Genomic DNA, 27,921 nt, shown 5'->3' with positions numbered 1-27,921 from the left:
ATTACTTTGATAAACCAAGATCCTGAATAGATATTGATATGTGAATACGCAGCGTTGTACAATTAAATATGCACACTATTTGAATGCTGGAGAGATTATATTGGATGTAGAAATCAGACCAGCATGTTATATGAAAGAGGATTAGAATGCTAGAGCTGCTATGATCCAGGGTGCTGTATGAGAAGCCAGTATTGATGATAATTTGAATTCACAATTTGCATCATTTTTCACAATTTTTAGTATTTTATTCGACGACAACTATGCTATTTTGACTTCCAGTTTGTAATATTTGGTATTCAACAATATGAAATGCATCTTATGTTGTGGAGAACATGCAGAAAAAATAACAATCAGTTACAATACAAGGAGAGATCAGATGTTTCTCTGTCAACCTACCAATCATTAACCTAAATATGTAAGACTTTTATTTTGCCTGAAGAGATCACAAATTCTTGGTTTGATGCAAATGTCAGCAGTGTTGACCTTTTCTGATGATGCATCTAGCAAACACGTTTATATTGAGATACTGAAAATTTTATTTTGTATACTTGTACAAGTACATACATGTAGTAATTTTATATACAATAGTTTTTTTTGAAACGAGTTCCTTAAGCTCCCGCTCCCACTCCCACCTAAAACCTAATACTCCAACCATTAACCCACAGTAACATAAATCACTACCGGTACATTAAAAGTGACTATGCTATGCTCATCTATGAAAATTTCACAATTATATTGCAAGAATATTTTATTTATAAATCTCAGGATATCAGAGGCTAGACAAATAACGAACTCCCTCCTGCAGCCATATTGTATGATTGTAATTCAGAACGACAGTGCCTGTTGTTACTCACCATGTGATTTGTAGTATCATATGTTGATTTGTAAATCTAGGTCACACAGCAGTATGCAGTTGTTTCAAGAATTCTGAAATATACTCTGCTTGAATTGTACATTTATGTGTACATGTACAACACTGGCCGTTCATGAAAAATACAGCCCGAGTTGAATTCTACTTTAGTTGCTGAAAGTATGTTTTGCGGTAATAATTAGGCAATTTCATGTTAATTTTCAAAAAAAGTCAGCTGACTTATTAATTTCTGGCATTAGTCAATTTCCAAAAAAAATACTACGGTAACAGGTATATTTATGAAAATATCTATTCTACTTTCTGCCAGGGAATACTAGTATATTGATTGTTGTTGGGGGGGGGGGGGGGGGGTGATTTTGTCACATGCCAACTGGGTCCCCTTCCTGATATGAGTGCTGTGCACAAACAATGTTTGTTTGATTTTTTTTTCCATGAAAACATGGCACCAAGGCCTTCAAGTATTTTTTATATTTGAAGTTTATTGTCACTAACTACCGTCTGATTTATTCTCAATGCAAATCATATTCAAATGTTGTATAACCAACAACCAATCACAAATTGTCTTATAAACTAAACACCTATGTTCTAGCGTCAGGGCTAAAAAGCAACAGCAGCCCAAGACTACTAAATCTTGTCTTAGGATTACCATGTTTCAAAAAAAGCCAACCTGGACTACAAAAAATGTAAATAAAGATATTAGTACTTGCTGTAAACACCAGATGGACTACCAGCTTTTAAAACTGGCAGCCCATCAGACTTAAAAAGAAATTTTGGACACTGGGCCTGATTTTGTGAGACAGTACTTTTCTCATGTATGAACTTTATATGACATTCAATCAATCTCATTATCCTTAGAACTACCCAGACACCAACAGTCAATATAACACTGAAGATGCATTTTGTAACAGATACGACTGAAAAATCAATCCATTCAATGAACATGCATTTTTTACAGCTGGAGAAGAGTAGAATCTAATTTTGAATTCCCTGATAGTTTCAGTCAGCCAAATATGTGAATGTACATTCAACAGGCTACAGGTAGAATGTGCGGCAGCTACAATATACTGTAGCTAAAATGTACTGGTCTTGAAACAGCAATTACTTGAGGTGTGAATAACTTCAATCTTGTATACAACGTTTGGCATGGTATGGTGAGTGTGTGACATTTGTGTCATGGACAGACAAAATGTTGCCCCTTTTACTAACCTACTATATATTATATATTATTATACCTCTGTCACCATAACCCCATAAGTTACAGCATGCTGTATTTTTGCAGTATTTTATGGGATATTGTCATCCAAACATATTAGGAAATGTGAATTCCAAATATGGAATGATTATGCGCGCAAGTGTCCTCTAATAATAAAAACAAACATGGCTGCCGTCAGGATTTGACCGGACTCCACACAAAGAAGTTCGCTGATTCCCATTACGTATCCTTGGATAGAAAAGATGTATAATAATAAGGTTATGCTGCCGCTGCACGTCGATTGACACTCAGGCTCATATTATTAGAAAAATCATTATAGTGACATTTAAACTAAGTTTAATATGGTGGATAGTTCAAAACGCATTATGAATTTTTTACTTAAAAATCTACGTCACTGTTCATGCTGTTTTCTGCATGCAGCATTAATGAAAAGCAATTGTCCTGACAGTCGTTCCTGCCTGACATTCCACGAGTGGTCAAAAGGTGTCCATAACAAGCATTGCCTCAAAGATATTTGGTTCATTTTGAGGTTGTTCAAAAAAAGAAATGTGATTAGAGTCTACAGTGTACTGAATGTCTTCAACATGAAAAGGGGATGCACCTTGGAGCTAGAAAACATTGACATTATCAATGGAATATCAAAAGGTGGATAAATTGATATGCTGAGGTTAATTATCTGGAGGTAGTGTCGCATATCATGTATTGTGGAACACTTTATTTTCACTGAAGAAAAGTACCACTGTGTACACACTAATTACGACCACATAGCTGTGTGTAGCCCAGGATAGCACAATGGTAGATAATTAACATAACAAAACTCTATTGTTATCTGAATGTCCTCTGTTCAATGGCATGATACCAGGGCAGGCAAAAAAGAGCGCCCTCTTATAATATTCATGGGAACAATAAGGATAGCAGCACAGCTGTAAGTATTTTCAGGCCTGCTAAAAATCTACCACAAAATTAACCTCGGGTATCTCATGCATGAGAATAAATGCCTGGGAAACATATTCTGGTCTACAGTTGTAGTCGTGTGAAGAGGATTATATGAAATCAACAGTTGGCAGGCCTAAAACAATCGGATGGAAATATTAAAAACTGCTACCCCCATATTATATAAAATATATCTTTACTTTTTGAAAATTTGCAGACAAATGAAGAGAATTCCTTAATATCGAAAATAACTGTCCATCATTCAAAACATAGATACATGTACATGTATATACCAAAATCAATTGCATGATTTACATTTTTGAAAAAAAAAATATTTACAATTTTATAATTTCTAATTGCTATAGTATTAAGACCAGACAGGGTAACAAATACATATTATTTAATGCAATTGATACAATTCTGAATAAATGGCATTTATGGAATTCCTTACTACAGCAGGATATGAACAAATTGAAAACATTAAAACAGTTAAGAGATTTGTTTTCAATTTGGCTAAATTATTTGTATGCAACAACAACAGACAAAAAATATCTTTTAATAAACATAATAGTATGTGAATTGTTATATTAACTACATAGTATCTCGGAGCTAATTTTAACTAACAAAAAAAGATGACTTATTTATCAGAATGCTGCATTAGTTTTATTCATCAGAATAACTGAATTGCTCATGTTATAATTTTTAATGATCCAGCATAGAATACCATATTTTCTCTATTAATATATTAATAGTTCATGTGTTTACGTAATTGACAGAGGTGCATCAACAAATTAAAGTTATATTATTTATCTGAGAAATGCAATTTTTGGTTTATGTGCACTTGTACTGGAGATTTACTTCTAATAAAGAAATTTGCAGTTTTGATACTATACCCTCCCTATTACAGCAGTCTTTGATGATAACAGTGAATGACACATGGAAGACAGCTAGCTCAGCAATGATAACATATTAATTATTTGCAGTGTACAACTGTAGAATGGAACCACGAGTTAAAATCAGGTGATTTTAAAAACCAGAACAGAGTGGTGGAAGGGTCAGGAGTACAATGCCCTAAAGAACTCTAGTGATCGTCTACATGTATGAATGTGATAATAGGGTATGTTATAGATAACGCTCTCAGTGCTCATTAAACCTTGAGGGTACATCATACTATTGAACTCTATTGGACTTTCACAGAGGGTAGAACAAGTTTAGCCACAGCAGCTAATAAAACACTGTTCTTCCCTGATAATTAGCAACTTGTTTAGCCACTTAGCAAACAGAGAAGATACAAAGATGAAAGATTGCAATATTTTTCTTGTAGCAAATTGAAATACGTTAATGTAACACCTTGAAAGCCATAATTTTTTTTTAACTAAGAGAACAGTTTTATGTATTTTTCGTAAACTTCTTGGGTCTTGGTTAATTTGAAAACTTTTGAAAAATATTTAAAAAAACTGCATGTTTATGTGAACTCTGACAAAAGTTTAGTTGCGTGGTCAAAAAGTTAAACAAAAAGTTCCTGATGTTTAAATTAACCTTTCTGTGAGCGATGACATGTTGACCATTTTCTTAGAATACAATAAAAGACATAAAGCTGGGGTCATTATAAACATTGTATAAATCACAGTCACTCTATCATATAAACACGGTATATATCATATAGATAGAGGGACTGTGTATAAATGTACATTTTTATAAATCAAAATGGATGTTAGAATTCAAAATGAAAATAGTGTGACATTGTCGTTAATTATAATTAATATTAATAAGTTCCACATTATCCAATCAGCAAGCATCATTTTTATTTTGAATAAATGGTTGGTCATAGTTATGTCGCATGAAGTCATGTACCGTATGTGCATTTTGGACGTAGACAATGTTTAGCTCTTGAGCCAATCAATATAAAATATTTGAATGAAAGCTGATAATTGGTATTTTACAATTATTTACATAATGTTCATAAGCAAAGCCCCAGCTTTGTGCCCTTCAGTGTAATTGATGGTTTGTAATTTGCCTTTAGTGGTGAAAGTAACAATTGTATTAGCCATCTATAAAAGTAATTCTCTGTAGGTGACTGATGAAGGGTTAGTAGAAGCCGAGCTCCATGAACACACTGCTGTAACTAGAGTATAATAAAATTTCTCATGATTATACTAGTAAGATCTTACTAACGAACGACCTGACGATCAAAATAGCTTTGCTGTACAACAAGAACGTACAGTGTAGTAAAACCAAATAATAGCCACAAGAGGATTATAATACAGTTCACCAAAAAGAAAGTAGTTAGGCACTGGTTGTTAAGAAGATGCTCAGCTAACTACATCACCTAAATCATTCATATCCAATTTATAGCACAGCTACATGTATGAGATGAAATATTTGATGAGCTTATGTCTTTCTACCACCAACAAAATATAATTTTCTTCCAAAAATAACAACAAATATTCCAAATTTTTTCACAAAAGTCAAATATCAAAGCAACTGGGCTAGTAGTTTTTAAGTAAAAGTAAAAATTACAAAAATATTCAAGAAAAAAAATATAGAGAATTAATGATATTATCACAACATGGACAAATCAGACGTCCACCCAAGGTACCTACATGAATATACCAAGTATCAAAGCAATTGCACTGCTAGTTTTCAAGGAGATAATGTAATTGTTGACAGACTGAGGATATACGAATACGATGGACCATCACCAATATGAACAACTCTGCTCTATCAATATGTGGCTGTGATTTGGCTCGAAGTATAGCCACTGTACTCTATAGGTCGGAACAATTCACGAAGTCGGAAAGTCTCATGTCAGGATTGACATTTATTGAACTTTGAAAAGGAAACATCAACAACGGCTTGAAACAACAACAAACGTAAAAATAATAAACTGATCAAATATGGACAACATGCGCAGACGATAATGATAAATTCACCCAAGTGTGTTATGCTGCTACTTTTCAGTGGCTGCCTCACCAAATCCCTTGTGAAATAATTTCAATGCCACAACACAATATCCATCACTAATTTGGTTCTTTATTGGCCAAATCGAACATGAAATCCTGAATAATTATACATGTTACGTAATGCTCAGAGACATTGTTTGTAACAAATGCTATTTAATGCAAAGCCACAAATATATAATGCATTGGGATTGCATCTGTGGAATGCTCGTTTCTAAGAAGGTGTATAGTGTCTGAATGTCACATATACATATAGCACTGAACATGACTGTACGCTGCGACTTGCTGACAGGCGAGATTTATCGATTGGTACAGTTAAATTCTGCCATTTAATACATAATGGAGTGAGAAGGCTATGAAAATCTTGTCAGTGCCTTGTAAAGGTAGTCTATCACTGGTGTTTTCTTTCATGAAAATTAGTTTCAGCAAACACGAATGACAAATCAAATTTGTGGCCGTGAAAGTTAACAGTACTTTTGAATGAGAATTTACTGCGGGTTGATTGACTGCAATGGTGAGTACAAGAGCATACCAAGCAGAATTAAGCATTTTATGATTAAGCGACACTACATGTAAACTGGAAAACAAACTGGAATATAATTGAGATAATACCACAAATTTTGATTAAATAAATCTTTAAATATATCTAGATAAAAAAAAAACATGATTTACTATAAAACTCATCGGTATATGTACATCATGCCTGATGTGATTTGGTCACATCAACTCTCAATACTGCACTGTAAATATTTTCAATTACCGGTACTAAAATAACTGCTAGTACAGTACCACAGAGATTATTGTAAACAAATGGTACCCTGGCACACAAGCGGTTTACACTGGTAAAAATAGCAAATCCTTTAGCAAAAAACAGAATTCTGAAAAATGGATGCGACAAAATTAAATAATTCAAACAATTTTATAAATTAGAATACTTACTAGTCTATGTTTATTTTACAATGAGAAAAGACATATTTGAGGTGGGATGGGCCAACATAACTATATCTACGATCAGGCCCGGTGACGTAATTTTAAGAACAGCTGCTACTCGTCGACGCTGTACATACACCCTTCATCATAAAAATGTAGTTTCCATGATGAGGTGTCCCAACTGCAATAGCACGACAACTGTGAGTGGACAGACTAGATAACATCTACCCAAATAATGCCCAACACAAAACAAAAACGTGCCGCTATTTCATTTGCAAATTACTCTTTTTTTCGAAAGAACGATGCCATTACTTCGCATCAAGCAGTCAACGTGGAACATGTTCACAACTCACCGGTAGTACGACAGCAGACCATTGGAAAGCACGAACCAGCGACGCTGGTATCCCTTGATGTAGTTGGTCCATTTGTACAGCCAACCTTTGAAGTTGTCCGGATTGGAGTTCTTGGCATCCGCCATCTCATCGATTATTTCCTCCAATTCTATTGAGAATTTTAGGAAATGTGAACTCTCATGAGTCTGGGTCAATAGAGAAATTTGATGGGACGATTCCAAGATGGCGTTGACAAATTACTCACTGCAATTATGTAACACTCCGACAGTGAATGTAATCCGCAAGCAGAAATAGCTAAAATTGTGTTACTTCACCAAATAAAATAATATGTAGACAGATTCTAAACATGTTACATTGTAAAACGTACTTAGAAACGAACAGATTTCATCAATTGCCAATTTATTATTATGGGCGGATTGGTATACAAATTGCACATTTACCTGTCGCTCTACTTTCTCAGACATCATTACTACCACAATGCATTGCTGACTAAAATGGTGGCTATTTGAAGGTAAGGCTAGTTGAACTATATTCGTAATCGTATGATTTCTATCTATATTAGCTTATGTTTAAACAGAATAGGAGTTCAGAACCACGGGGCACTGTTTTGGTTTTCCAGTTACTTTTAGAAAATATCAAAGTCCATGTAAAATATCCAGAAACACTAATTTTGAACTTAAACAGCTGACATGGTTCAGTGGATTTGTGTAGGTTTCGGTCAAAGTGAAAATGTAAACACGCAAATAAACCCATTTTTTGTAAATGATCAGTGCATGATGACACCTTAGCGGAAATCTATGAGGTTTAATTCATGCTACTTTTGGAGAGTTGTTGGTTAGTGGTTGCTTTCTTGAGCCCCGCGAATTGAAAAATTGCTACATAAAACCTACATTTCAAGAAATTCCAATGCAAGTTACTGAGTTTGCAAATGAACTGATTCTTTTCATCTCATGCCGTTTTTGGTGGCGTCCCTGCTTATTCGCAAAGTGTTTGCATTTTTGAAAGTTAATCTCGCTCATTTCTGTTTATGCTCCAGTCAATGTAAACCCCGACCCCTCCCACCTTGGGCGATAAGGGACAAACGTTGGGCATTAGGCAGGGTTTACCGCCAAACTGCCCGTGGAGGTGGGGAATAGCAGTGTTTCGTGTCCCGTCATCGCTAGCATCGCCAGTACTCTGCTGATAGCAAGCATGGCGAACAGTGGCGATCGGTGGGATAAATGTGGGGGGTTTGTTTTGGGTGGGGACTTGCCTATCCATCTTGCCCCAGGAGGTGAGGCAGTGAGGCATTTCACAAATTTTACAACAATAATTTCCAAATCCCCCACTAAACCCCAAGGTGGGGAGGGTGTGGGTTGACATTGACTGGAGCATTACGCAACCAAACATTTCCAAGCAGCCACTGCGTTTTGTGATGCTATTGGCTAGAAGTGATGCGCACAGAATGAGGTTGGTTACAAACATTCGCAAATCGTGAGTTTGCTTATTGTGCAATCATCATCATCACACATGGCACCATACAAGTTTATAAAAGTTGCATACCTTTATCTTATTAATCTTTGCCAACATACATGTTTTACAGTATTATTACACAACAATTTGGTACCTTAAGCCAGAAGCTGGTAATACACATCAAAATGAGCAGTGGTACAAGACCTGGGCAGACATATAAATATACTATATCAACAAAGAAGAGTAAACATGTTATATCAGCAGAGGAAGAGGAGCTTTATGAATTATGCAATCTTGCCGGTGTGAATATAAATCCAAAGATTTATAGGTAGGAAAATGTGTGTGCGTGTGGAGCTCCACGGTCCATGTGTGTTAGGCATGTCTAAACTTGTAGATGTAACAAATACTAAAAACTAAGAAGGTCAATTCATTGTTCTCTTGCACAGTCATTGGAAATTGGTTAACACTGTCAAATGTGCTTTATTTGAACTAAAAAATCCATTGATACAGGAATTCTGTGAATATAATTATGTTCACATAATTACTGTAAACTGTATAATTTTCACAGCTAGAAATGTTAACTCTTGCGTTTTTACAGTGTATATGTAAATGTATAGACAGAGTATGAAACTTTGATATGGACAATGTTTCTATTGAATCATTTATATCCAATCTCATTAAATTCCTCTAGATTTAATTACGATTGAGTTTTTCAGCATCTTCAGGCATCAAGTCACTGAATCACTCAAAATCGATCTGAAGGTCACATCTCAAAATTATGGCTTTGATTTGTTTCTTGGCTATCTAATTTATTCAGAAATTATAGACTCTTTTACATGTGTTGCAACTGTGTTTGAGCATCCAAAGCTAAATTCAAAACAGCACTACATAGGAGGATCTTAGGTTAGCAGCAATTCAATGTGACACGCATGATTCACAATCACAGCAACTACTGAATTTATTTCATTTAGAGACAAAAGAATTCTAAAATGTCAACCACTTAAATAGTAGAGTTTTCAGAATACCTAACACGACATATAGTTACCGGTAGTTTTGTTTTCATTAACTAAAGCCTAAATTAGGGTCAAACCATTGGTTCAAGAAGATAAATTTGCGGTGCACAAAATTGTAGAGAACTATAAACAGCACAATTCTGCGATCAGCAAAAATTTTAGAATCCAATAAATTACAATAACCTGCAAAATAATTAGATGATCAAATTTTTAGAGTAGCCAAATTTTTTTTTTTACAGTAATATAATTTTAAAAGACTAAATTCTCTGTCTCTATTGTGACTTTCACATGCTTCATTGTTTGCTGTGATTTTGTTGATTCATTCTTTGCATTTGTATATTTCTTGCAGAATAATTGCCGATTTGGTCCGAATGAATGTTGCACCTATTGCAATATTACAGATATTTAGAGCTATGAGTCTTCATTCTAAATATGCAAATACCAGTCATATCAGCAGTTCACAACTTTCCTATGTACATCCTGGCATGGAACCCAGCTCTATCAGTAGTAACACTAGCAGTAAAATTCACAGTAGTAGAACAAGAATGCTACCTCATTCATAGACAACAAATACCATAAAAACATTGCACGAGAAGTTTAGGGAAATCATGGCAGCATTTTAAATGGATGATGAATCTGCCTGTCTTGAGCTGACCAGAATATTATTGAGGAGGCTTTCCTGGAAAAGACACGAACAAACAGCCTGGTGAACATTGTAAAAAAATGTTTTAAAACATTGAGATATGCAGTAATTGAGACTGAGAAAGACTGTACTGTATTTCCTCCACTGGAAATTGAGTTACTATTGAATTTAAAACAAACAAGAGTGAAGACTTGTTTAATTCTCAACTTTTGTCGCTAATATCATATTAAATCATTCAGTCCACTAATAGACCTAAATTGTAATTTAGTAAATTTTTACACCAATTGAACGAGACTATCAACATCACAATGTAATTCAGTTGCAGGATACAGTAATCATCCAAAAAATCAAATCAAGGCGATAGGAAAATATGACATTTTTGAAGTTTTATTTTTTTAAATATATATATATATAATGGTTGACAAATAGAAAACTGGTGAAATAAAATTCTACTTTGATTCAATCTAAGAATATGTACTTGAAATGATGTAAATGTACAGTAATAGTAACCTTAGTGGTTTTGCATCTTCCAAGTAAGATAAGTTATTGCTATAGCATGGTTTGTCTTTCTGTCCGCCTGTTTGTTCAAGACAGCTTGTAAGCAACCCACTATGTACACATTATTTGATTCAAGAAATTAACTGGGTTACTTCCACATTTCTGTTGGTGTGCTGTCAGTATGAATGAAACCCAGCAACTAGGTGTAAAAGGTGAAAACAGCAAAACTTGGAATGTGAATATTACCAATACTTTTGCAGTATACTAACCTGATTTGGTACGCCAAATGTCAACCAAGTTGCAAATGTCTTGAGTACTTTATTGTAGTTGCTTGGCTGTATGTGAATTTGGCAAATAGATTAAAAGACGTAACCTTAATTCATTACACATACCAAACCAGTGTTCCCTCTAAGCTTTATTTTCGCTCAATTTTCTCTGATTCAATTGTAGTTTCTCAGTGAAATTTTGTCTTTTGAGAAACTTTCCATGCATTTTGTATGCAGAAAAAACATTTCAAGGGGAAAATGGGCAAATTTTCACAGTATTTTCAAGATTCAAAAAAATTAAAGAGAACAGTGTACCAAACCACAACCTTAATTTATTACACATACCAAACCACACTAGGTGAAGCAGTGAGAAAAGGTTTGTGATCTAGTTTCTAACTCTCTACGTGGATGGGTTTTTGAAAATATTAAAATGACATGTATTAATTAGGAACTGTCCAATTGCTCTGAAGAAACACTTGCACCCTCAATGCTGCATAATCCTTCATAATGGTACACATACATACCAGATTCCATGCCTATCTGGCATTTTTGCCCTTGTGAGGTTTCAAGATCTTTAGGAATCTTTGCAAGGGGGTGCTGTTCAATAAAAGTCTGGCTATACATGTACGTTTACACACTGCCCTCTACAGTTGAAATGTGGACCCCTGTCTCGTAAATATTTTTATGCTCCACATCAGATGTCAACTGAAAGTGGCTGTGTTATCTTTTTTTAACTGTTATATATATTCTTGTTTTGTTCTTTTTTTTACTTTTTAAAAAATAATTTCATGCATATTAGCCACTTAAGGTCAATCATTAGTTTCAATAGCATGAATAATTCACAATTTCTGTTTTGAGACGCGTTAAACAAGTGTAAAGTTGAAATAACAATCTTAGCATATGAAAAATATTAAAACTATCATATACTTTATTTTTAAAGTATTCCCAACATATTGTTTCATCATGTAAAGTCTGGAAAGCAAATGTTCATTAACAGAAGAGCAATGTTATCATGCACCACCCTGCCCCCTATGTACTAAACTTAAATTGGAAAAACAATGGATGTTCACCAAACATTTTTCCCAAACCTCACAACACCACCATATGACATGCATACGAACTTTGAGCTGGCTGTTTTTTTGAGAACTTGTTTGATCAAACACATGCACATACAAAAGCTAATAAAATAATTACTCTTGCACGATAGTCACCAGCGATCACATGAGGGCGCTATTTACAATGTAGATGGCAGGACCAGCAAGGCATAGTTTTATTGATAAATTGACAAATGCAGTTCATATACATATACATTTATAATAGTTTCGCACAAGTTTTTTTTCACATTAAATAATCAGGGTCATATATCCTGGTACTTGTCTGTAGTATAAATAAAAATCTATAAAATAAAAACAATGAATTGAGTATGCTGCTGTTTAGGTATTTTTCCAAACCCTTCAGTAACTGAATAAAAATGTGTTTACTGGTTTGTGAATTGCTTCATGGGAAAATGGAAACACAGAAAACATTTGCATGCAACAAGCTTTGAAAATATTATTTGTGCTATATTTCACAATACAAAAACAAAATACACAGAATGCCACTTGTATTAAATTTCATGAGCAAAAATGAGGTATATTTCGTATTGCAGAACGGCTAATACGTCACCACTTAGAAGTTCAAAAGTCATGTGAATGCCATCGAATCAAAGTGGCTCCCTGTGCTGTACTCGAGATACTGAGAACTGAATGAACATGGTGATATTACAGAGGCAGCCATTATATTCGGTGGAATATTTTGTGAATCCATTACTACGGCAGATTATATTTTGGACACTTGTTTTCTTTTCAACAAGTTGTATTGTATTACATAACCACAAAAACTGGCCTGACTGTGTAACCTTATCGTTTCATTTTGTGAGACGTGAGGCAGTTTTACATATTTACCCAAATTAGGTGTTTAAATATTAATGGCCGCCATTGTAATAAATATATATGCATAGAAAATACTGAAAAGTATAACCATGATCATAGCATAAAACATGAATTTGTTTTATGGACATTTATAAATATCGGTATTTATAAAACATTTATTCCGAAAATCATTGAGCTTTGTTCAAATTCAAAAAAGATGCTTTCATTGGCTGTAGAAACCATTCGGTAATGTCCATCACCCATGAGTCTTTGCAGGGTTTCTTCAAACATTGGCTGATTTAATGTCATGAACCTATTGAATTTGTTGAAAACGCTTGAAACTACAGTGAATTATTTACTGAAATATATTTAGAAGAATACAAGTAGGTACTGGTTATACCATTTTCAGTATTAAAGTAGAGATTAAAAGTTAACTGACAGTAGTGAAGTTCTATACAACGGATTGTTAAGTTATTTTCAATCGCCAATTGAAATTTTTAAATACTTTATGTAAACCAAATTCACGCTTTCTGAAATCTGGTGTAAAAAGTTTGAACAATATTAATCATTAGATTTATAAAGTTAAAAAATAAAAACAATTTTCAAGATTTCATTGAAAATGCGAGGTTATGGTTGACAGGCAATAAACACCTTGTCCCAGTCATTTCAAATTACTGTGGAGTACTTTATTTTCGCTGGAATTAATTTTCGCTGAAAGGGCTTTTTTGGGCGTTTTGTATGGAACTTATTTTCATTGATTTTTGATGAATTTAATGTGAAATATAGGAAAAAAAGTATATTCGCTGGATTTTATTTTCACGAAATCATCCATTTAGCGAAAATAGCGAAAATAAACTCCAAGCAAAAATAAAGTATTCCACAGTATACTGTAAACACTTTGGAATAGCTGCACGCGATTTTAGTAAATTTGACCAAAGTGCCAACAATCTCATTGTGAGAATATACTTCTCTTTACATAAGCGATATCTTGAATTAGCGAAATTAGCTAAAATAACATGCTAGCTAAAAAGACATGTTTTACAGTACAGAGAGATGTTCAAAGCAGACGCAAAAACTAAACCTGCATAATTAATTCATATTTTTTTTCAAAATTTTGAAAGTCACTGTGACTAAAGTGAAACCTTCACACCTGCAAAATGTCATGATTTTTCGTGAAAATAAACTGGAGTATTCTAGTCATGAATCCAGTGATTTCTGGATGCATGTGCACACGCACACACACACACACACACACACACACACACACACATTCAGAACACCACAATATGGCTGTCAATAGACCATTTTCCGTTCTCTGTGAGATCCCGAGTTATACATGAAATTGAACGCACAAACAAACAAACAAACAAACAAACAAAGGTAGAGGCGTCAAAATATTGCATTAGATTTCACAAATATGAAATACTCTAAATTACTTTATTTTCACTTTGAATTAATTTTCGCTATTTTTGCTGAAGGAATGATTCAGTGAAAATAAAATTCAGCAAATGTACCTATTTTCCTATATTTTACATTCAGCTTGTCAAAATTCAGTGAAAATTAATTACAACTAAAATAAAGTATTTTATAGTATATTTTTTGGCCATACACATTTGATGATGGCCAATTTTGATGAAGTAAAGACATATATATAAAGATAAGCCATATTCCTTTCTGAAAAATAGATTTTCAACATTGTATTTGAAAAAGGGAAATTCAAGCTCAAAATCAAATCATTCAATTTTTACGGCAGATGTTTGAACCATGTATTTCACACATTAGGTGAGATCTCACAATGAACGGAAAATCACAAGGTACAGAAACATGATTTATTTTTACCTTCAAAATCACCAGGATGTAAGCCCTTTATAAAATAATAAACATAAGTCAACATGTTACTAAAAAAAGTACAGAAACGCACATGAATTCATCCTCTCCAAAACAGAATGTAGCAATAGTATTTCAGATACTCAAAGATCCATATCATCATTTGTATTGTCAAAGACGACTTTCCCAACAGCACTTTGAGGTTGTTGAACCCTCCTCACTCTCCGTCGACGATTTGCGTTAATTATCGGACGTGCCGCGTAAATAGCATTGATGTCAATAGCACCTGGCATATTATTATTGTCCATGGCATGAAAAAAACTTTCTTCAGGCGTCATAGTCTCTACTACACATTCAGATTCTGTACTCATAGTGTCTATTGGTGTATTCATTATTGCAGGGTTAGGGTCTGATTTACAATCGGCAGTCAGATTCACCACGCTGCTGTCAAAACTAGCATCGTCATATCGAATATTTTCAGTAAATGAATCACTGGAGTTGTCAGAACTGTCTGTTTCTGGTGAGTCACTAGATGATGTTGATTTCACTGTGTTGTCAAGCAACACACCGAGAGGTTGCCATAACACCAAGGCATTACAAGGCTGAATGCTGTAAGGCAATTCAATCACAAAACAATTACGACACTATAGAAGTGAAATGACAGCCATCTTGTGTATGCTGGATTTCATTCCAAAAACATTACTACATGTATGTAGATAACTAAGAGCAAAAACTTGCTTCCCATTAGGCGAATCAGTTTGAAACCCGTGCCTCACACATTTTTTTCCCACACAATTTTGCATACCTGTGTGAAGTGCACCACAAAGAATAGAATGGGGGAAATGTTAGTTTTCTGCTTCAGAAGATGTTTTGTTGATCCAAATCTACTTTTAATGCATCAAAAGCATTATTTAATAAATGTTACAGCAAGTCTGAGAAGTAGTGGGGCAGCCAATTTGCAAACTCGCTAACGAATTGGCTAATTGCTTTGGTTTTGACAAAACAGTTGGTTTTCGAATCTCGCTGACGCCGTCAAGTGGTCACGTCTAGTCTGGGTGAATCCATATAACAGTAGGGGACAGGTGTCATACTTTAGGAGCTAATCGGTCTTACAGTTGGATATCTATTTAGCTTTCAAATATACCAGGGAAAGTGTTCTATGTTCTTCATGTAATGAGGTGTTCGTATACAAAGGATTGTCCACACAAAAACGACGAATGCGGTCGAATGTTTTTAGCGGTTTGCTTAATTTTATCCCAACGAAACGTTTGGATGTGAAAGTTTGTTGTTCTCTATCTGATATGTAGGAAACTGTTTCTCAACTTGACTCTTTATTTAGTTTCAATCAGTATTCAAGATGGCTACCCCCATATAGTAAATATCGGATGATTAATCGCATTTGTCATCGCATATTATCACTTGTGCGCAACTGAATGTGGCCATTCTCAGAGTCAGGCTGACCAGGAAAACTACTTATAATATTATCACGCCTCGCGTATCGAAGCAAATCATTCAGGGGTATCCAGAGATGTAGCAGGCTACGTAAAATCATTCTATGACCCCTAATGCAATATAGACTCGCCCAGAGTGGACGTGCCCACAAGTCAGCGCCAGCGAGATTCAAAAGCCAACTGTTTAGTCAAAACCCAAGCAGTTAGCCAATTCACTAGCGAGTTTGCAAATTGGCTACCCAAATACTTCTGAGACCTGCTGAAAATGTACATTTCTGTTGGGGGTATTGAAGAATATTAATACAAAAGATATAATTAAAACTGTATCACTGTATCAACTTTCCCTGAGATGAGAAACAAAATGGGGGAGAGGGGGGGGGGGGGGGTAATGAGTGTCCAGAGTTCAACTGAGGTTGGTGTTTTGAAGTTGAAAAAAATAACCCTCAGTTAGAGTTAATGCTACCACAAACTTGAACCTTGAAAGGTTTATTAATATGTGAGTTAGAAAGCCAAGTCAAAATACTCAAAATTCAGTCATGAAAGTAACACTTGTTTCGTTATAACTTATTTCAATATATCCTTCATAGTTCCACGCAATCTTGAATACAATTATTGGAAAAATGTGAAAACCATTATGTGGGACAAGGCTTAAACTGTACTTACGCTTTTCGGAAAACACTATCTGGTAACTCGGATGGCTTAGATTTTATTAAATTCTTTAACTCCGGTGTCAATTCAATAACAAAATCTTCATCAACTGAAGAAGTCTGCACCATCTCATCATCACTCTCATCCTGAAGTCTGCATAAACATAAACAAATTAAAAAATTTCAAGCTTTTTCTTCAGTTTCTTCTTCTTCAATTTAATTTTATTATATTTTTTATTAAATTATTTTTATTTATTCTTATTTGATGAAACCTTCACTTGGCAAAATAACAAGAATTAGCAATGAACTTAAAAATTTGTATATATATTTACTACTACCCTAGTACTTATTTGTATTCAACCTAAACTGACTCAATTTGACTCGTGTTGTATTGTGTGTACTTCACATAGGAAAGGCAGCAGTAGTCAGTTTTTTTATGAACTACATCTGACAGGTACTGATCATACCAGCAGTTACCATGGTAATCATCTTTCATACCTTTTTTCTATTTCTGAAAAGGTTTCTTTTCCTTTCTTCACATATGGTTTGGGATGAAGGACCTCTTCCTGGCTGTACGAATGGTCATTACTGATGGACAGTTGCTGCAACTCTGCAGCCATTCTTTCTTCTGAAATGTACTGTTTCTCACTTGGTTCATATGAACTACTATAATGAAAACCATTAGTTAGTTACTGCTGTATAGAGGTACAGTCACTCTGATCAAAATCAAGATGTTTTTCACTTTTACAAGATCTTGTCATTGTCAGTGTACATTACCTCAAACTACAGATGACAATTAAACTATGTTCAAGCAGCTTTTCTCAACCAATTAGAACATGCCTCACAAGAAAGCAGCTTGTAACACAAGTTCTGATTTGTTGCTGGTCCAATGAGAATTTACCATAATTTGTGGTTTAATATAAAGGTAATGTACACTGGAAATGATAAATGAATGAAATATAATAAATATAGAGCGAGGTAAACCCCAACTATTTTGACAGCCATATTGTTAACTTTTTGTTCTCTCATGGTAATTTTTGGTTGTCAAATCTTTATAACTCATTGCATTGTCAATTATTGAAATGGCATGTTCTCATTGGTGGAATGATATCGTGCTACCCAGTAATCGGACGATAAACAGACAGAACTTGAGGTCAATGCATGGACAGATGAACAAAGCAATATGCGGATCAATAATACCCGGTATCTAATGTTTTCCCACTTTTGTTTGAATTGTATGAAGGTTCCAATCACATTAAAAAATTCCTATTATTTTAAATTGAAAAATGACCATTGTTTTTAAACAGTCTTAGATATGCTTAAAACATGTCAGATTTATTTAATTACTGTAAAGTACTTAATTTTCACTTGAAATTTATTTTCGCTAAAGGGATGAATAAGTGAAAATAAAATCCAGTAAAAAAAACTTTTTCCCTAAATTTGATGTTTAACTCATCAAAAATCAGTAACAAATAAATTTCATACAGCGAAAAATTAATTAATTATTCACTAGGTTTTAATTTTGCTATTTTTGCGAAGAAGTAAAATTTACTGAACTAAGTCCCGGTAAAATTACAGTAAAACTTGTTATTTCACTGGAATTTCTAATGGTCTGTCCACCCCTTGATGACAACATTTTGGGAAAGTCACTGTGACATGCTATATTTTAAGATCCCAGTGGAAATTTTACTGTGACAATATTTGTTGATTATTAAACTTGTGATATTTTTCCCTTGTGAATATATTAAGTGGAATTACAGTATTTACATTTGTCAGAATATCATATCTGTCGTCAATTTAATCTTTGTCCAAATATGATGAATGCTGTACAACCAGATGTGATTATCTTTACTCAATGTGAATTTATAATTCAGTGTTTTGTTTAGTGCTAACTGCATGTGCATGTGCAAACCAGCCTTGGTAAGCCGAGCAGACTCTTTAGTGAAGCATAGTGAACAGTAAAGTCAGTTGGCTCCGGGAACTGAACCAAGAACTTTGCTGATGCGAGGCAAACATGCTAACTACCATACTTGTCTGACTTAGAAATCATGTTTTTTAGGTGGATGTCTCCAATCAAAATTGAGTGTTGTACAGAAGCAGGAATTCCCAAAACCATTTTGGTAACGCAATATGGAAGTGAATTATTACTGTCGAAGTATGTTTTTTTGGAATTGATTTCGACAAAAAAAAAGGAATGATTTTTTTAAGAAAAATTATAATTTTGAAAGGTAAAAGGAATATAGAATGAAGTATTTACCACCTTTCATGGTTGTTAACAAGTAATTGTCAAAGCATAGTTTACACGTGATTACCATGATCTAGCCATTCGCATGATATTTACATGTATTATATAAATTTGATTGACTAAGTGCCCACCCGCAAATTTTGGGGCATTTTTATTCTTGAAGTCATGTTTGGCTAAGCACCCATCTCTTCACTTTTTGGTCTTTCAGCGAATACCGGTAGACTAGTATAGTACTGCAAATATTAATACTTACTCCCCAATAACTGGTGACCTTTGTCTTTTCAATGGTGATCTTGATTTTCTTTTAAACACATTAGTTATAGGTGAAGTTGCTGAATTTCTGCAAGAAAGTTTGGTGTTCAGTTTATAATATAGAACTACACTGGAGTCAACCTGTATGTATACATGTACTTAATTAAGTGATAAACCATAATGCCATTTAATCGACTTTCTGTTTGTCAAATTCACTTGAGCAAGTGTTACATACGTCATGCTTTTGTGAAAAAGTAAAAATATTTGGTAGTAACTAATCATTTAATTTATTGAGGATATTAGAGAATAACACAAAATATGCACAAAGGGAGTACAGTGATCGTATCAATCAATGTATACTTTGTAGTATTCTCATGATAATCTTATTATCCGTACTATACATCTTTTCCCTGCGAGTAGTACCGGTAATACTTTAATGACAGATAACAGTCTGAAATAGCGACGAAAAATGTTTAGTATTGAGTTCAGTGACAGGATTCAATTTCCATCACATTTCTTCGTCGAAAGTAAAGAAAGAAAAGTGTTCAAATGTGATGTAAACTTGATTCATAATTTCCAAATTAGGAAGACATTCGAACGATTACTGTAAAATCTGTATTAGAAGCCACGGCTGAATGCAACAGAGGGGATGTGGCTTCTATTAGAGCATCTACACATATGAGAAATGATGAATTTTTGGTTCTCAATTATTTAAAAAGAATGGATGCGACTTCTATTAGGGATGCGGCTTCTAATACAGATTTTACGGTATGTATAGCATGTTATGGATCGGTAAATTCTAGTGTCAGATATATAATATATATATATATATCTATTTACGGTAATATGAAAAGAACTTACTGTAGTGGGATATGAGAATTATTAAATCCTGTTGTTTGTTTAGTCATCCATGGCATTGACTCAGGCACACTGTGATGCCAGCCTGACGCCTGCATATCAAGTCCATCCAGTTGTGATGTCACAGAGGTAGTGCCTCCCAAATTGTTCATACTATCTGCCATTGTTTCCTGCTTCAAGGCTATTCTCTGCTGTGTCCTTGTATATATGGTATGGTCTGTTTTGATGGTATGCTATACTTTGGTATATGATACACTATGGTCTGGTTTGGTCTGGTACAGTGGAATACTAACTACAATGGAATAACTCTTGTCTTGACCACTCTCTTGTTGCTATTGTTAGTCAAGTAGCTGTTGCTGACCCAGAAATAGAAAAAAGAAGAAGATAAATCTCATGTCATTTACTGTAAAACATGTCTATTTCATGAGCATGTCTTTTTAGTGAATTTAGTGAGAGAACTAATTCACTAATTCAAGATGTCGCTAATGATTTTATTATAAATTCAAAATGGCCAAGGCTTGGAGATTCGTATACAGTAATCCGGAACTAATTATACTTGACAGTTTTTCTTTGCTAAATCAACATTTCACTATTACGTCATTTTACCACAATTCGCTAAAATTGCAAGTCGCTTTTTCATCATGTTTTACAGTATTTAGTGCATATTGCCGTTGTTAATGCGTGCACAATTATTTCTGCAGTAATAGCAGTTAATCATATACATCATGTCCTATAGAATAAAATCATTTGAAAGCTGCCTGTATGTTGCATACTAAACCAATTATTAGCTGTTTATAGCTGTCCTAAATGGGCATTCGAATTAAATCACAGGCTGCAAATGTATAACCTTCTTTTCTTTCTGAAAATCATGAATACACATATTTTATTTATTTGGAAATAAATCACGATTATATAATATCTAGTCAATAATTTATTCGATTTATTATTGTTATTACCTATACGATTCAGTGAATTTTTCTCTGTCAAATGTCCGTGGTCGGCGCTATGCCTATATCTGATCTCATGCCACTATAAGAAATAGTGGTCCGAGTTATAACTCAACTCCAAAAGGTGATTTGCGTGGGTCAAACAATAAGATCACGAATTTAAGACAAACCACATTATTATAATGTCTAATAAATAAAGTGGGATACATGTTCAACAACTATTTTGACCACTATCTAGAAATTTCTAGCAAAAAGGGGTCATGAACATGTGTACTACAAAAGGAGCCTGGCGAGAAACAATCGCTTGCTATTAATTTCAAATTCACGAGTCGTTGATTTACCTGCGCAGTGTACTGGCTCTCTCAATACATATATTGATATGTAATAACTCCAGCTCAAATATTAAAATACAGACCATTCACTCGAACTTTCTTCTCTGTGATCGCGATAGATTCGTCCTCAATACTACTTCACCGACGACCTTGCTATAACTACTTCCGTTTCGGTCACCGGTGAGGGCTCACATCACTTTTCTTTTTGAAGTTCTTCGTCTGCTCTCAGAAGATGTTGTTCGGTTGTATTTCCTTTTTTTTTCAGATGCGTAGTGCATAAATGGTCTGTGCAAGGATTGGATTTTACTTTAAAGTCGGACATTGTACATATTTTTGAAAAAGTTTGTTGGTGATATTCTTGTGTGCAAATTATGAATGAAATCCTAATGATGGGCGTAGTAGCTACATCACTAAGAGATCCCCAGTAACGTGCACGGTATGCTTGATGGAGCATTATGCAGACATATTGCAACCGAGGATATCCGCTGATCCAAAGAACTTCGAGTCGGGAAAGCAGACCGAAGGTAAAATTGCACAGTTCACCGGCATGATGAAATTGTAGGCGTTTTTTTAATTGATTTGAGTGACACGGCGGTATTCTAAAAATAATTGCTTTATTTTTAGTCAATGGTATGTACTTCGGTGACGTCCAGCGAGCCGAAGCGTTGACTGACTACTAATTGTATGGGAAGTTGCGTCGGATCGGAGAAACAGAAGAAAGAAACTCAGATGGATTCGTCGGCAAAGATGTACTCCGAGCGCTCTGTCGAGCTGCCCGGGCCGGTATTCTCTAGTGATATATCAATTGAGCCTATACAGTCTGTTGAAGTGACATCAGCTGACGGCGGTACAATGAATGTGTATTCAACAAAAGATTCATCCTTTTATACGACCACTACCAGCATAGAAAGGTCGACCAGCAATGGGGAACACACTGTACGGATCATGGAACGGCGAATGAAATTGAAGAAAATAGCGTCTGCAGACATAGACATGGACACTAAAGCAGAGATGCTGAGTGAGGCTGAAAGCCAGGTAGAGCGTGTGCATGGAATGGTAGCTGAGCTGGTTATAAAATTGAAAAACACCGATGTTAGTGTGGTTATTCAAGCAACCAAAGATCTCTACATACAGGTGGATAATGCCTGGATTACTCCGATATATGGTCGTGATATGGCGTATGATTTGTGTAATACCCTGCGTCGGGAAGGAGGGTTAGACATACTGTTGGAAAATTGCAAATCAGAAAACATAAATCTTAAACACAGTTCAGCACAGCTTTTAGAGCAAGTATTAATTACTGAAAACCGTGATTATGTCGCCAATGTTGGACTTGAATCTGTTGTGCGTCTGGCATGTTCTCGAGAAGAATTACTACTGATGCAAATCGGTACAGGCATTTTGGAGAGTATGTTTAAACACAATGAAGACACTTGTTCTCGTGTTATTGAATTAGGTGGCTTACAAGCTGTCCTGTACTCCTGTAGACTAAGTGATAATATAGTCCTCCAGCATTGTGCTGCAGCGTTAGCAAATTGTGCTATGTATGGCGGACCTGCCAATCAACGCAGAATGATAGAACACCACGCCCCTGAGTGGTTGTTCCCACTTGCCTTCAGTAAAGATGATAATATTAAATATTATGCATGCCTTGCTATCTCACTCCTGGCTGCCAATAAAGATGTTCAAAAAGCTGTTGTCAATTCGGGAACATTAGATTTAATTGAACCATTTGTTAATTCGCATGACCCTGTTGAATTCGCGAAAAGCAATAAATTCCATGCCCAGGGAAGAGGTAGAGACTGGTTGAAGCGGTTGGTGCCATTGCTGTCATGCGATCGACGAGAAGCCCAGATTTTGGCCGCTTTCCATTTTGCTATGGAAGCAGGTATAAAGAAAGAACAAGGCAAATTACAGGTAATGAAAAGCAACACATATAAATGTTCACAAAGTTCAAAAGTTTAATAGTTCAGATGTCATTGCAAGAGTGTACACACCATGAAATACACCTCTAATACATTGTATAAATACATGCAAAATGAACTTGAATGGTCCTTTGATGCGTAACTTGCATTTAATATTGCAAGTATATTAATAATGAACTTGAGTTTTGTTAAAAACCTCAAACAAGTAAATGTGTCTGTGAGAGATTAAAACTATTTTAGTGTTGGTGTAGTGATAAATTTCAGTACAGTAGGGAAAAGTTAACATTGGTGGAGTGTTAGTAGTCCAAAAATAAATTTGGTTTGAAACATTGTTTAAATAATAATTATTGATAATTGCAATATTCAAAATGACGATATATACCCAACTCCACACCCCTGTTGTACACCAATGTCACTATATTCACGATCAAAGGTTACATTTTTTTTAAATAAAATTGGCAGGACAAGAAGCAGACAATCCTAAACAATGTTTGGTATGAAAGGAAATAACCAGCAGGCTGTTTTTTTTTCTTCTGCATGTGTCACTGTATTTGAGACGAGTGACTCAGGCAAAAGTGGCCCATATTAACAGGTGATACAATATATCAATTTAGGATGTTTTTTTGTTACTGTTCACCTTGTTTGTTCAATTGATAAAAATCTACAAATCAGTACATTGTCAGTTGTCACCGCGTAACAGTGTCTGGGATGACAAAAAACAAATATCATTATGCTTTAGGGCATTAGTACTGAATACAGTAATCAATCATTAAACTATGTAGAGCAATAAAATCAGGACGTTATAATACACAGGGATTCTGCAAGTTTTGAAATAATCCCTAATGATTTTTTTAGTATGGTGGTTTCTATTTAAAAAAAACGAAAGATTAATTTTTTTGCTGGTGCCATATTTTTTCAAATCAAAATACTCGATGACAATTTGTATTTTAATACTGTGTTAACCTTAAAGACACTGATATCAAGACCTTGTTGGTTGATTTAAGAGTCAACAACCTCAGATATCAAAGAGACTTTATGACAATTGTGAGCTGTTTATGGAATGTTGGAGAAAATACTGTGTTATCAGACGAACTCATGATTTGTCTTGTACTTTTCACTCCCAGATTTTCTTGCTCAAATGTTTCTACAATTTTTCTTTATATTCTTCTATATTTCTGGAAGTGAACCCAAATTTTGAAGCCAGCAGACAAAATTTGAGTCAATTTTTAAATTTTACTAAAAGAATTTGACTATTTTTGTCCCAATCTTCTGAAGTGCAGACTATAAACAGCACTATTTTGTTAATTTGTGATGAAAAGAGGGAACTGGTGATGAAAAGGTTAACATAACTATTTTTGTCTATAGTATATTGACCTTGTACATACCTCATGCAAAAATTGATAATTAATATGTTTAAAGTATTAAGTTGCACCACTATTAAAGTAATATAATATTAAATTAAAATTAGAATTTAGCATACAGAATAATTAGTAAATTATAGCAAAGTGTGATGGGAATGATTTAGAGTAATTAAAATGATGGATGTAAATATGTCATTCGAAATAACCGGAAAACATTAAAACAAATTAATAACCAATTGTCGAGTTACTGTAAAATACTTTATTTTTTGCATGCAATTAATTTTCGCTATTTTCGCTGAAGGAATGAAAATAAAATCTGGCAAAAATACCTTTTTCACTATAGTTTACATTCAACTCGTCAAATAACTGTGAAAATAAATTTCATACAAAACACCTAAAAAGTCTTTTCAGCGAAGTTTAATTCCAGCTAAAATAAATTATTTTACAGTAAACTAATTTGAATTTTATGAAATCATGTGATAACGTGTCTTTACATAAAAAATACAGGTTTACAGAATTTATAATTGTGTAGATATGTTACGGTAAAATCTGAGTTCCTTCATTTACTGTAAAATGCTAGCAGATTGTAATTGGAGATTTTATTAAGTAAGTAACATCTGATATGCTCATTTTTTTTCCTTCATCAAATTTTAGGAGAAAAAATGGTATATTTAAATCTGTAGCAAGAAATTACACTGGCATAATTTTTTTTTTTCAATAACAAAAATTAGATGGAGTAAACATGAAATTCTGGGTGATTGTGTTGGCTAAAAAACTCAGACAATATTTTTTATAGAAAATCCATATTCTATCAGTTATGGTTTTTATCTTGATCCTGTTTTTCCTTCATAAAATGATAAAAGATGAGCTGATTTTTTTGATTTGTTCCCACACTTGTTTTAATTCAAAGAACGTTGTAAAGTATATAACTGAATCTCTTAAATGGTGTCTAATCTTATTGACTGGCCTTCTAAATTAGACAAATTAGGTTTGTGCTACCATGTCTAGGGGGATTTCTTTTAAATCTCCAGCAGTTTACACTGTAAAAATATCTATACATTGTGACTATAATTAGCTACTGTTTAAACATTGAATGAAGGGTAATTGCAATATTGTAATTCTGCCCTATGGCATGGATTATATCTAAGTAGAGATTTTCCCTAAATTAACTTCTTTATTTTATCTCGCCTTCTAATTTTTGTAAGCTTTTTGAATTCTGAGCGATCCACTATTTTCTACACATCATAATCAAAATTTATTAGAAAATAATGCAAAAATTAGAGTTGAGATTAATATTAATATTGATAACAATAGATATGTGAACAAAATATCATAATATCAATATTATTTATGGTGGAACAGTTTGCTGGTATATCTTTATAGTATTTGCAACCTAAACAATTATTGACAAAGAAATAATTTTACAGAGAAAGAACTCAACTCAGAAATCGAATGGTATAATTGGATTATTAAAATCCACTGCATTTAAACTGGTTTAAATTGATAAAATCATCATGGTTTGAAGCTTTATCACACGAGAGTCGATATTTAGTACTGTAGAAACTGGCTGGTAGTTACTGCTTTCATTACTTTCTATTCATCATCTTCACCATATTGTAATGTCAATGACCTCTGCTTTGTAGAGAGCATTTCATTAATTTATTGCCTAAAGTGTCCAATTCACTTAATTTATCATTCACTATTTGATTGATAATATTACTGATATTTATTTCACTTTATTTGACAAAAATTTTCATATGAACAACAAATTATGAAATCACTTATGATTGAAAATATTACTCCAGTGTTTGTGTACTGATTCTCAATTTTATTTCATTTTTTTTGATATTTATTATTCCTTACTTTTCTCTTAAAAATTTCCCCCCAAAAATTTGCAGCAACATTTTGTTAAATTTTATGATTTTTGTTATTTCTTCGTTAGTTTTGAACCAAATGAACATAATTTCTGATATTTCAAATATCATCCAATTTTGCAAATTTGAGTGAAAATAGCCAAATTAAAACTAAGTGAATAATTAAAGTGCATTGAAGCATTCATGGTGAAAACAATTATAAAGGCAAGATTTCTAAAACTACGGTAGTTCTTTTTATGTGACACACCCACATCATGACAAAATCCTGACTGAAATGTAATCTTTTACTGTAGTTATTACCTATGCTGGACACATGCACATTTCTAGATCTATTATGTTCATAATAAAGACGTTTCTTGACCTTGTCTTGTCTCCAAGGAAACTATTGTGTATACCTGGCATTATAAAAACAGGAAAGATGAAATTATTTTAGGTGTATTCCTGTGTTATTGACATCTTACATTGTATACTGTGTATACATGTGCAATAAAATAACTAGTGGGAATTAAGATGATGTGGTTTGCATATCGATTAGGTATATATAGAAACCAAAGCATTATAGATGCAACGTGTGCATTATCCATTTAATATACCTTCTTTTTGTATGCTGTACAACCTTCACAAAATAAATTGTCCTATTGTGATGTGTATTTTTTTCACTCCACTTACTTTTTTGTGTTTTTTAAGTCAATGAATGAATGACCTTAAAATAACATTGAACTGAATTGAAATATAAATTTCAACATTTTTTTTATGAAAAAGATCAGTTTTTGCAGGTGGATATCTTGTATTTTATTGATTAAGTTATTACAAGAATAGCACAAAGTATACAGGCATGAATGTGATCTTGTGCTGCCTTATTGCATATATTTTTTGTGATCATCTTTAAACAGTATAATAAAAAAATTCTTAGTGTTAGAGAAAACACATTCAAATACATCCATACAGCTACTGGATCATTGATTTCTATTGATTTCAGTTTCAGATGCATAATTATTTCACATATTATATAATTTATTAATTACATATAAATATTAATTAGCTGAAACTTGTAAAATTTGATGTAGATGTAATTTAGCTGAATGTACATACTTTGATCATGAAGCTCACAAGAAGCATGCTTTGAGCAATATAAGTGAACATTTTCCTAATAGCAAAAA

The 27,921-nt window shown here is 33.8% G+C and overlaps 4 protein-coding genes across 6 annotated transcripts in view; 2 read left to right on the top strand and 2 right to left on the bottom strand.

Moving 5' to 3' along the window:
• LOC100372322 (oxysterol-binding protein 2-like) overlaps positions 1–7,481 on the bottom strand; it is a 93,193-nt gene extending 85,712 nt beyond the window's left edge. For both annotated transcript variants that reach the window (XM_085491024.1, XM_085491026.1), the window contains exon 1: positions 7,261–7,481. In XM_085491024.1, coding sequence (XP_085347150.1) covers positions 7,261–7,385 — 125 coding nt within the window. In that variant the 5' untranslated portion in view covers positions 7,386–7,481. The remainder of the gene's footprint in view (positions 1–7,260) is intronic.
• Positions 7,482–7,696: 215 nt separating this feature from the next.
• LOC100372167 (mitotic-spindle organizing protein 2-like) lies at positions 7,697–11,262 on the top strand. Its single transcript, XM_002735108.4, has 3 exons — positions 7,697–7,771; positions 8,843–9,040; positions 10,075–11,262. Exons 2-3 carry the CDS (start codon positions 8,898–8,900, stop codon positions 10,286–10,288), a joined length of 357 nt encoding a protein of 118 aa, XP_002735154.1. The 5' UTR covers positions 7,697–7,771; positions 8,843–8,897; the 3' UTR covers positions 10,289–11,262.
• A 1,116-nt stretch (positions 11,263–12,378) lies between these two features.
• On the bottom strand, positions 12,379–21,750 carry LOC102804966 (uncharacterized). Of its 2 annotated transcripts, none has more exons than XM_006816940.3 (6): positions 21,611–21,750; positions 20,326–20,678; positions 19,466–19,552; positions 17,466–17,633; positions 16,984–17,121; positions 12,379–15,478 (listed from the first exon to the last, which is right to left on the bottom strand). In XM_006816940.3, exons 2-6 carry the CDS (start codon positions 20,484–20,486, stop codon positions 15,013–15,015), a joined length of 1,020 nt encoding a protein of 339 aa, XP_006817003.1. In that variant the 5' UTR covers positions 20,487–20,678; positions 21,611–21,750; the 3' UTR covers positions 12,379–15,012. The 2 variants fall into 2 exon arrangements, with proteins under 2 accessions (XP_006817003.1, XP_085347149.1); XM_085491023.1 differs by having other exon boundaries at positions 20,326–20,672.
• An 83-nt stretch (positions 21,751–21,833) lies between these two features.
• Positions 21,834–27,921, top strand: part of LOC100372022 (NAD(+) hydrolase SARM1-like) — a 43,462-nt gene continuing 37,374 nt past the window's right edge. Inside the window, exons 1-2 of the mRNA XM_006816939.3 lie at positions 21,834–22,125; positions 22,226–23,518. Of these exons, the coding sequence (XP_006817002.1) occupies positions 22,286–23,518 (1,233 nt within the window). The 5' untranslated portion in view covers positions 21,834–22,125; positions 22,226–22,285. The remainder of the gene's footprint in view (positions 22,126–22,225; positions 23,519–27,921) is intronic.

This window comes from Saccoglossus kowalevskii, chromosome 16 (genome assembly GCF_978046115.1).
Source record: "Saccoglossus kowalevskii chromosome 16, keSacKowa6.1, whole genome shotgun sequence".
NCBI classification, from domain to species: Eukaryota; Metazoa; Hemichordata; class Enteropneusta; family Harrimaniidae; genus Saccoglossus; species Saccoglossus kowalevskii.
Note: the sequence above shows the minus strand (reverse complement) of the source record. Positions and strands in the feature narration are given on the sequence as shown.

Coding starts and splice junctions, on each gene's coding strand:
- LOC100372167 (XM_002735108.4), top strand. CDS start 8,898: ATGAGCAGTGGTACAAGACCTGGGCAGACATATAAATATACTATATCA. Junction 9,041..10,074: donor ATAAATCCAAAGATTTATAG/GTAGGAAAATGT, acceptor TATTTCTTGCAG/AATAATTGCCGATTTGGTCC.
- LOC102804966 (XM_006816940.3), bottom strand. CDS start 20,486: ATGGCAGATAGTATGAACAATTTGGGAGGCACTACCTCTGTGACATCA. Junction 17,634..19,465: donor AGGTCACCAGTTATTGGGGA/GTAAGTATTAAT, acceptor TTTTCATTATAG/TAGTTCATATGAACCAAGTG. Junction 15,479..16,983: donor GATAGTGTTTTCCGAAAAGC/GTAAGTACAGTT, acceptor ATTGCCTTACAG/CATTCAGCCTTGTAATGCCT.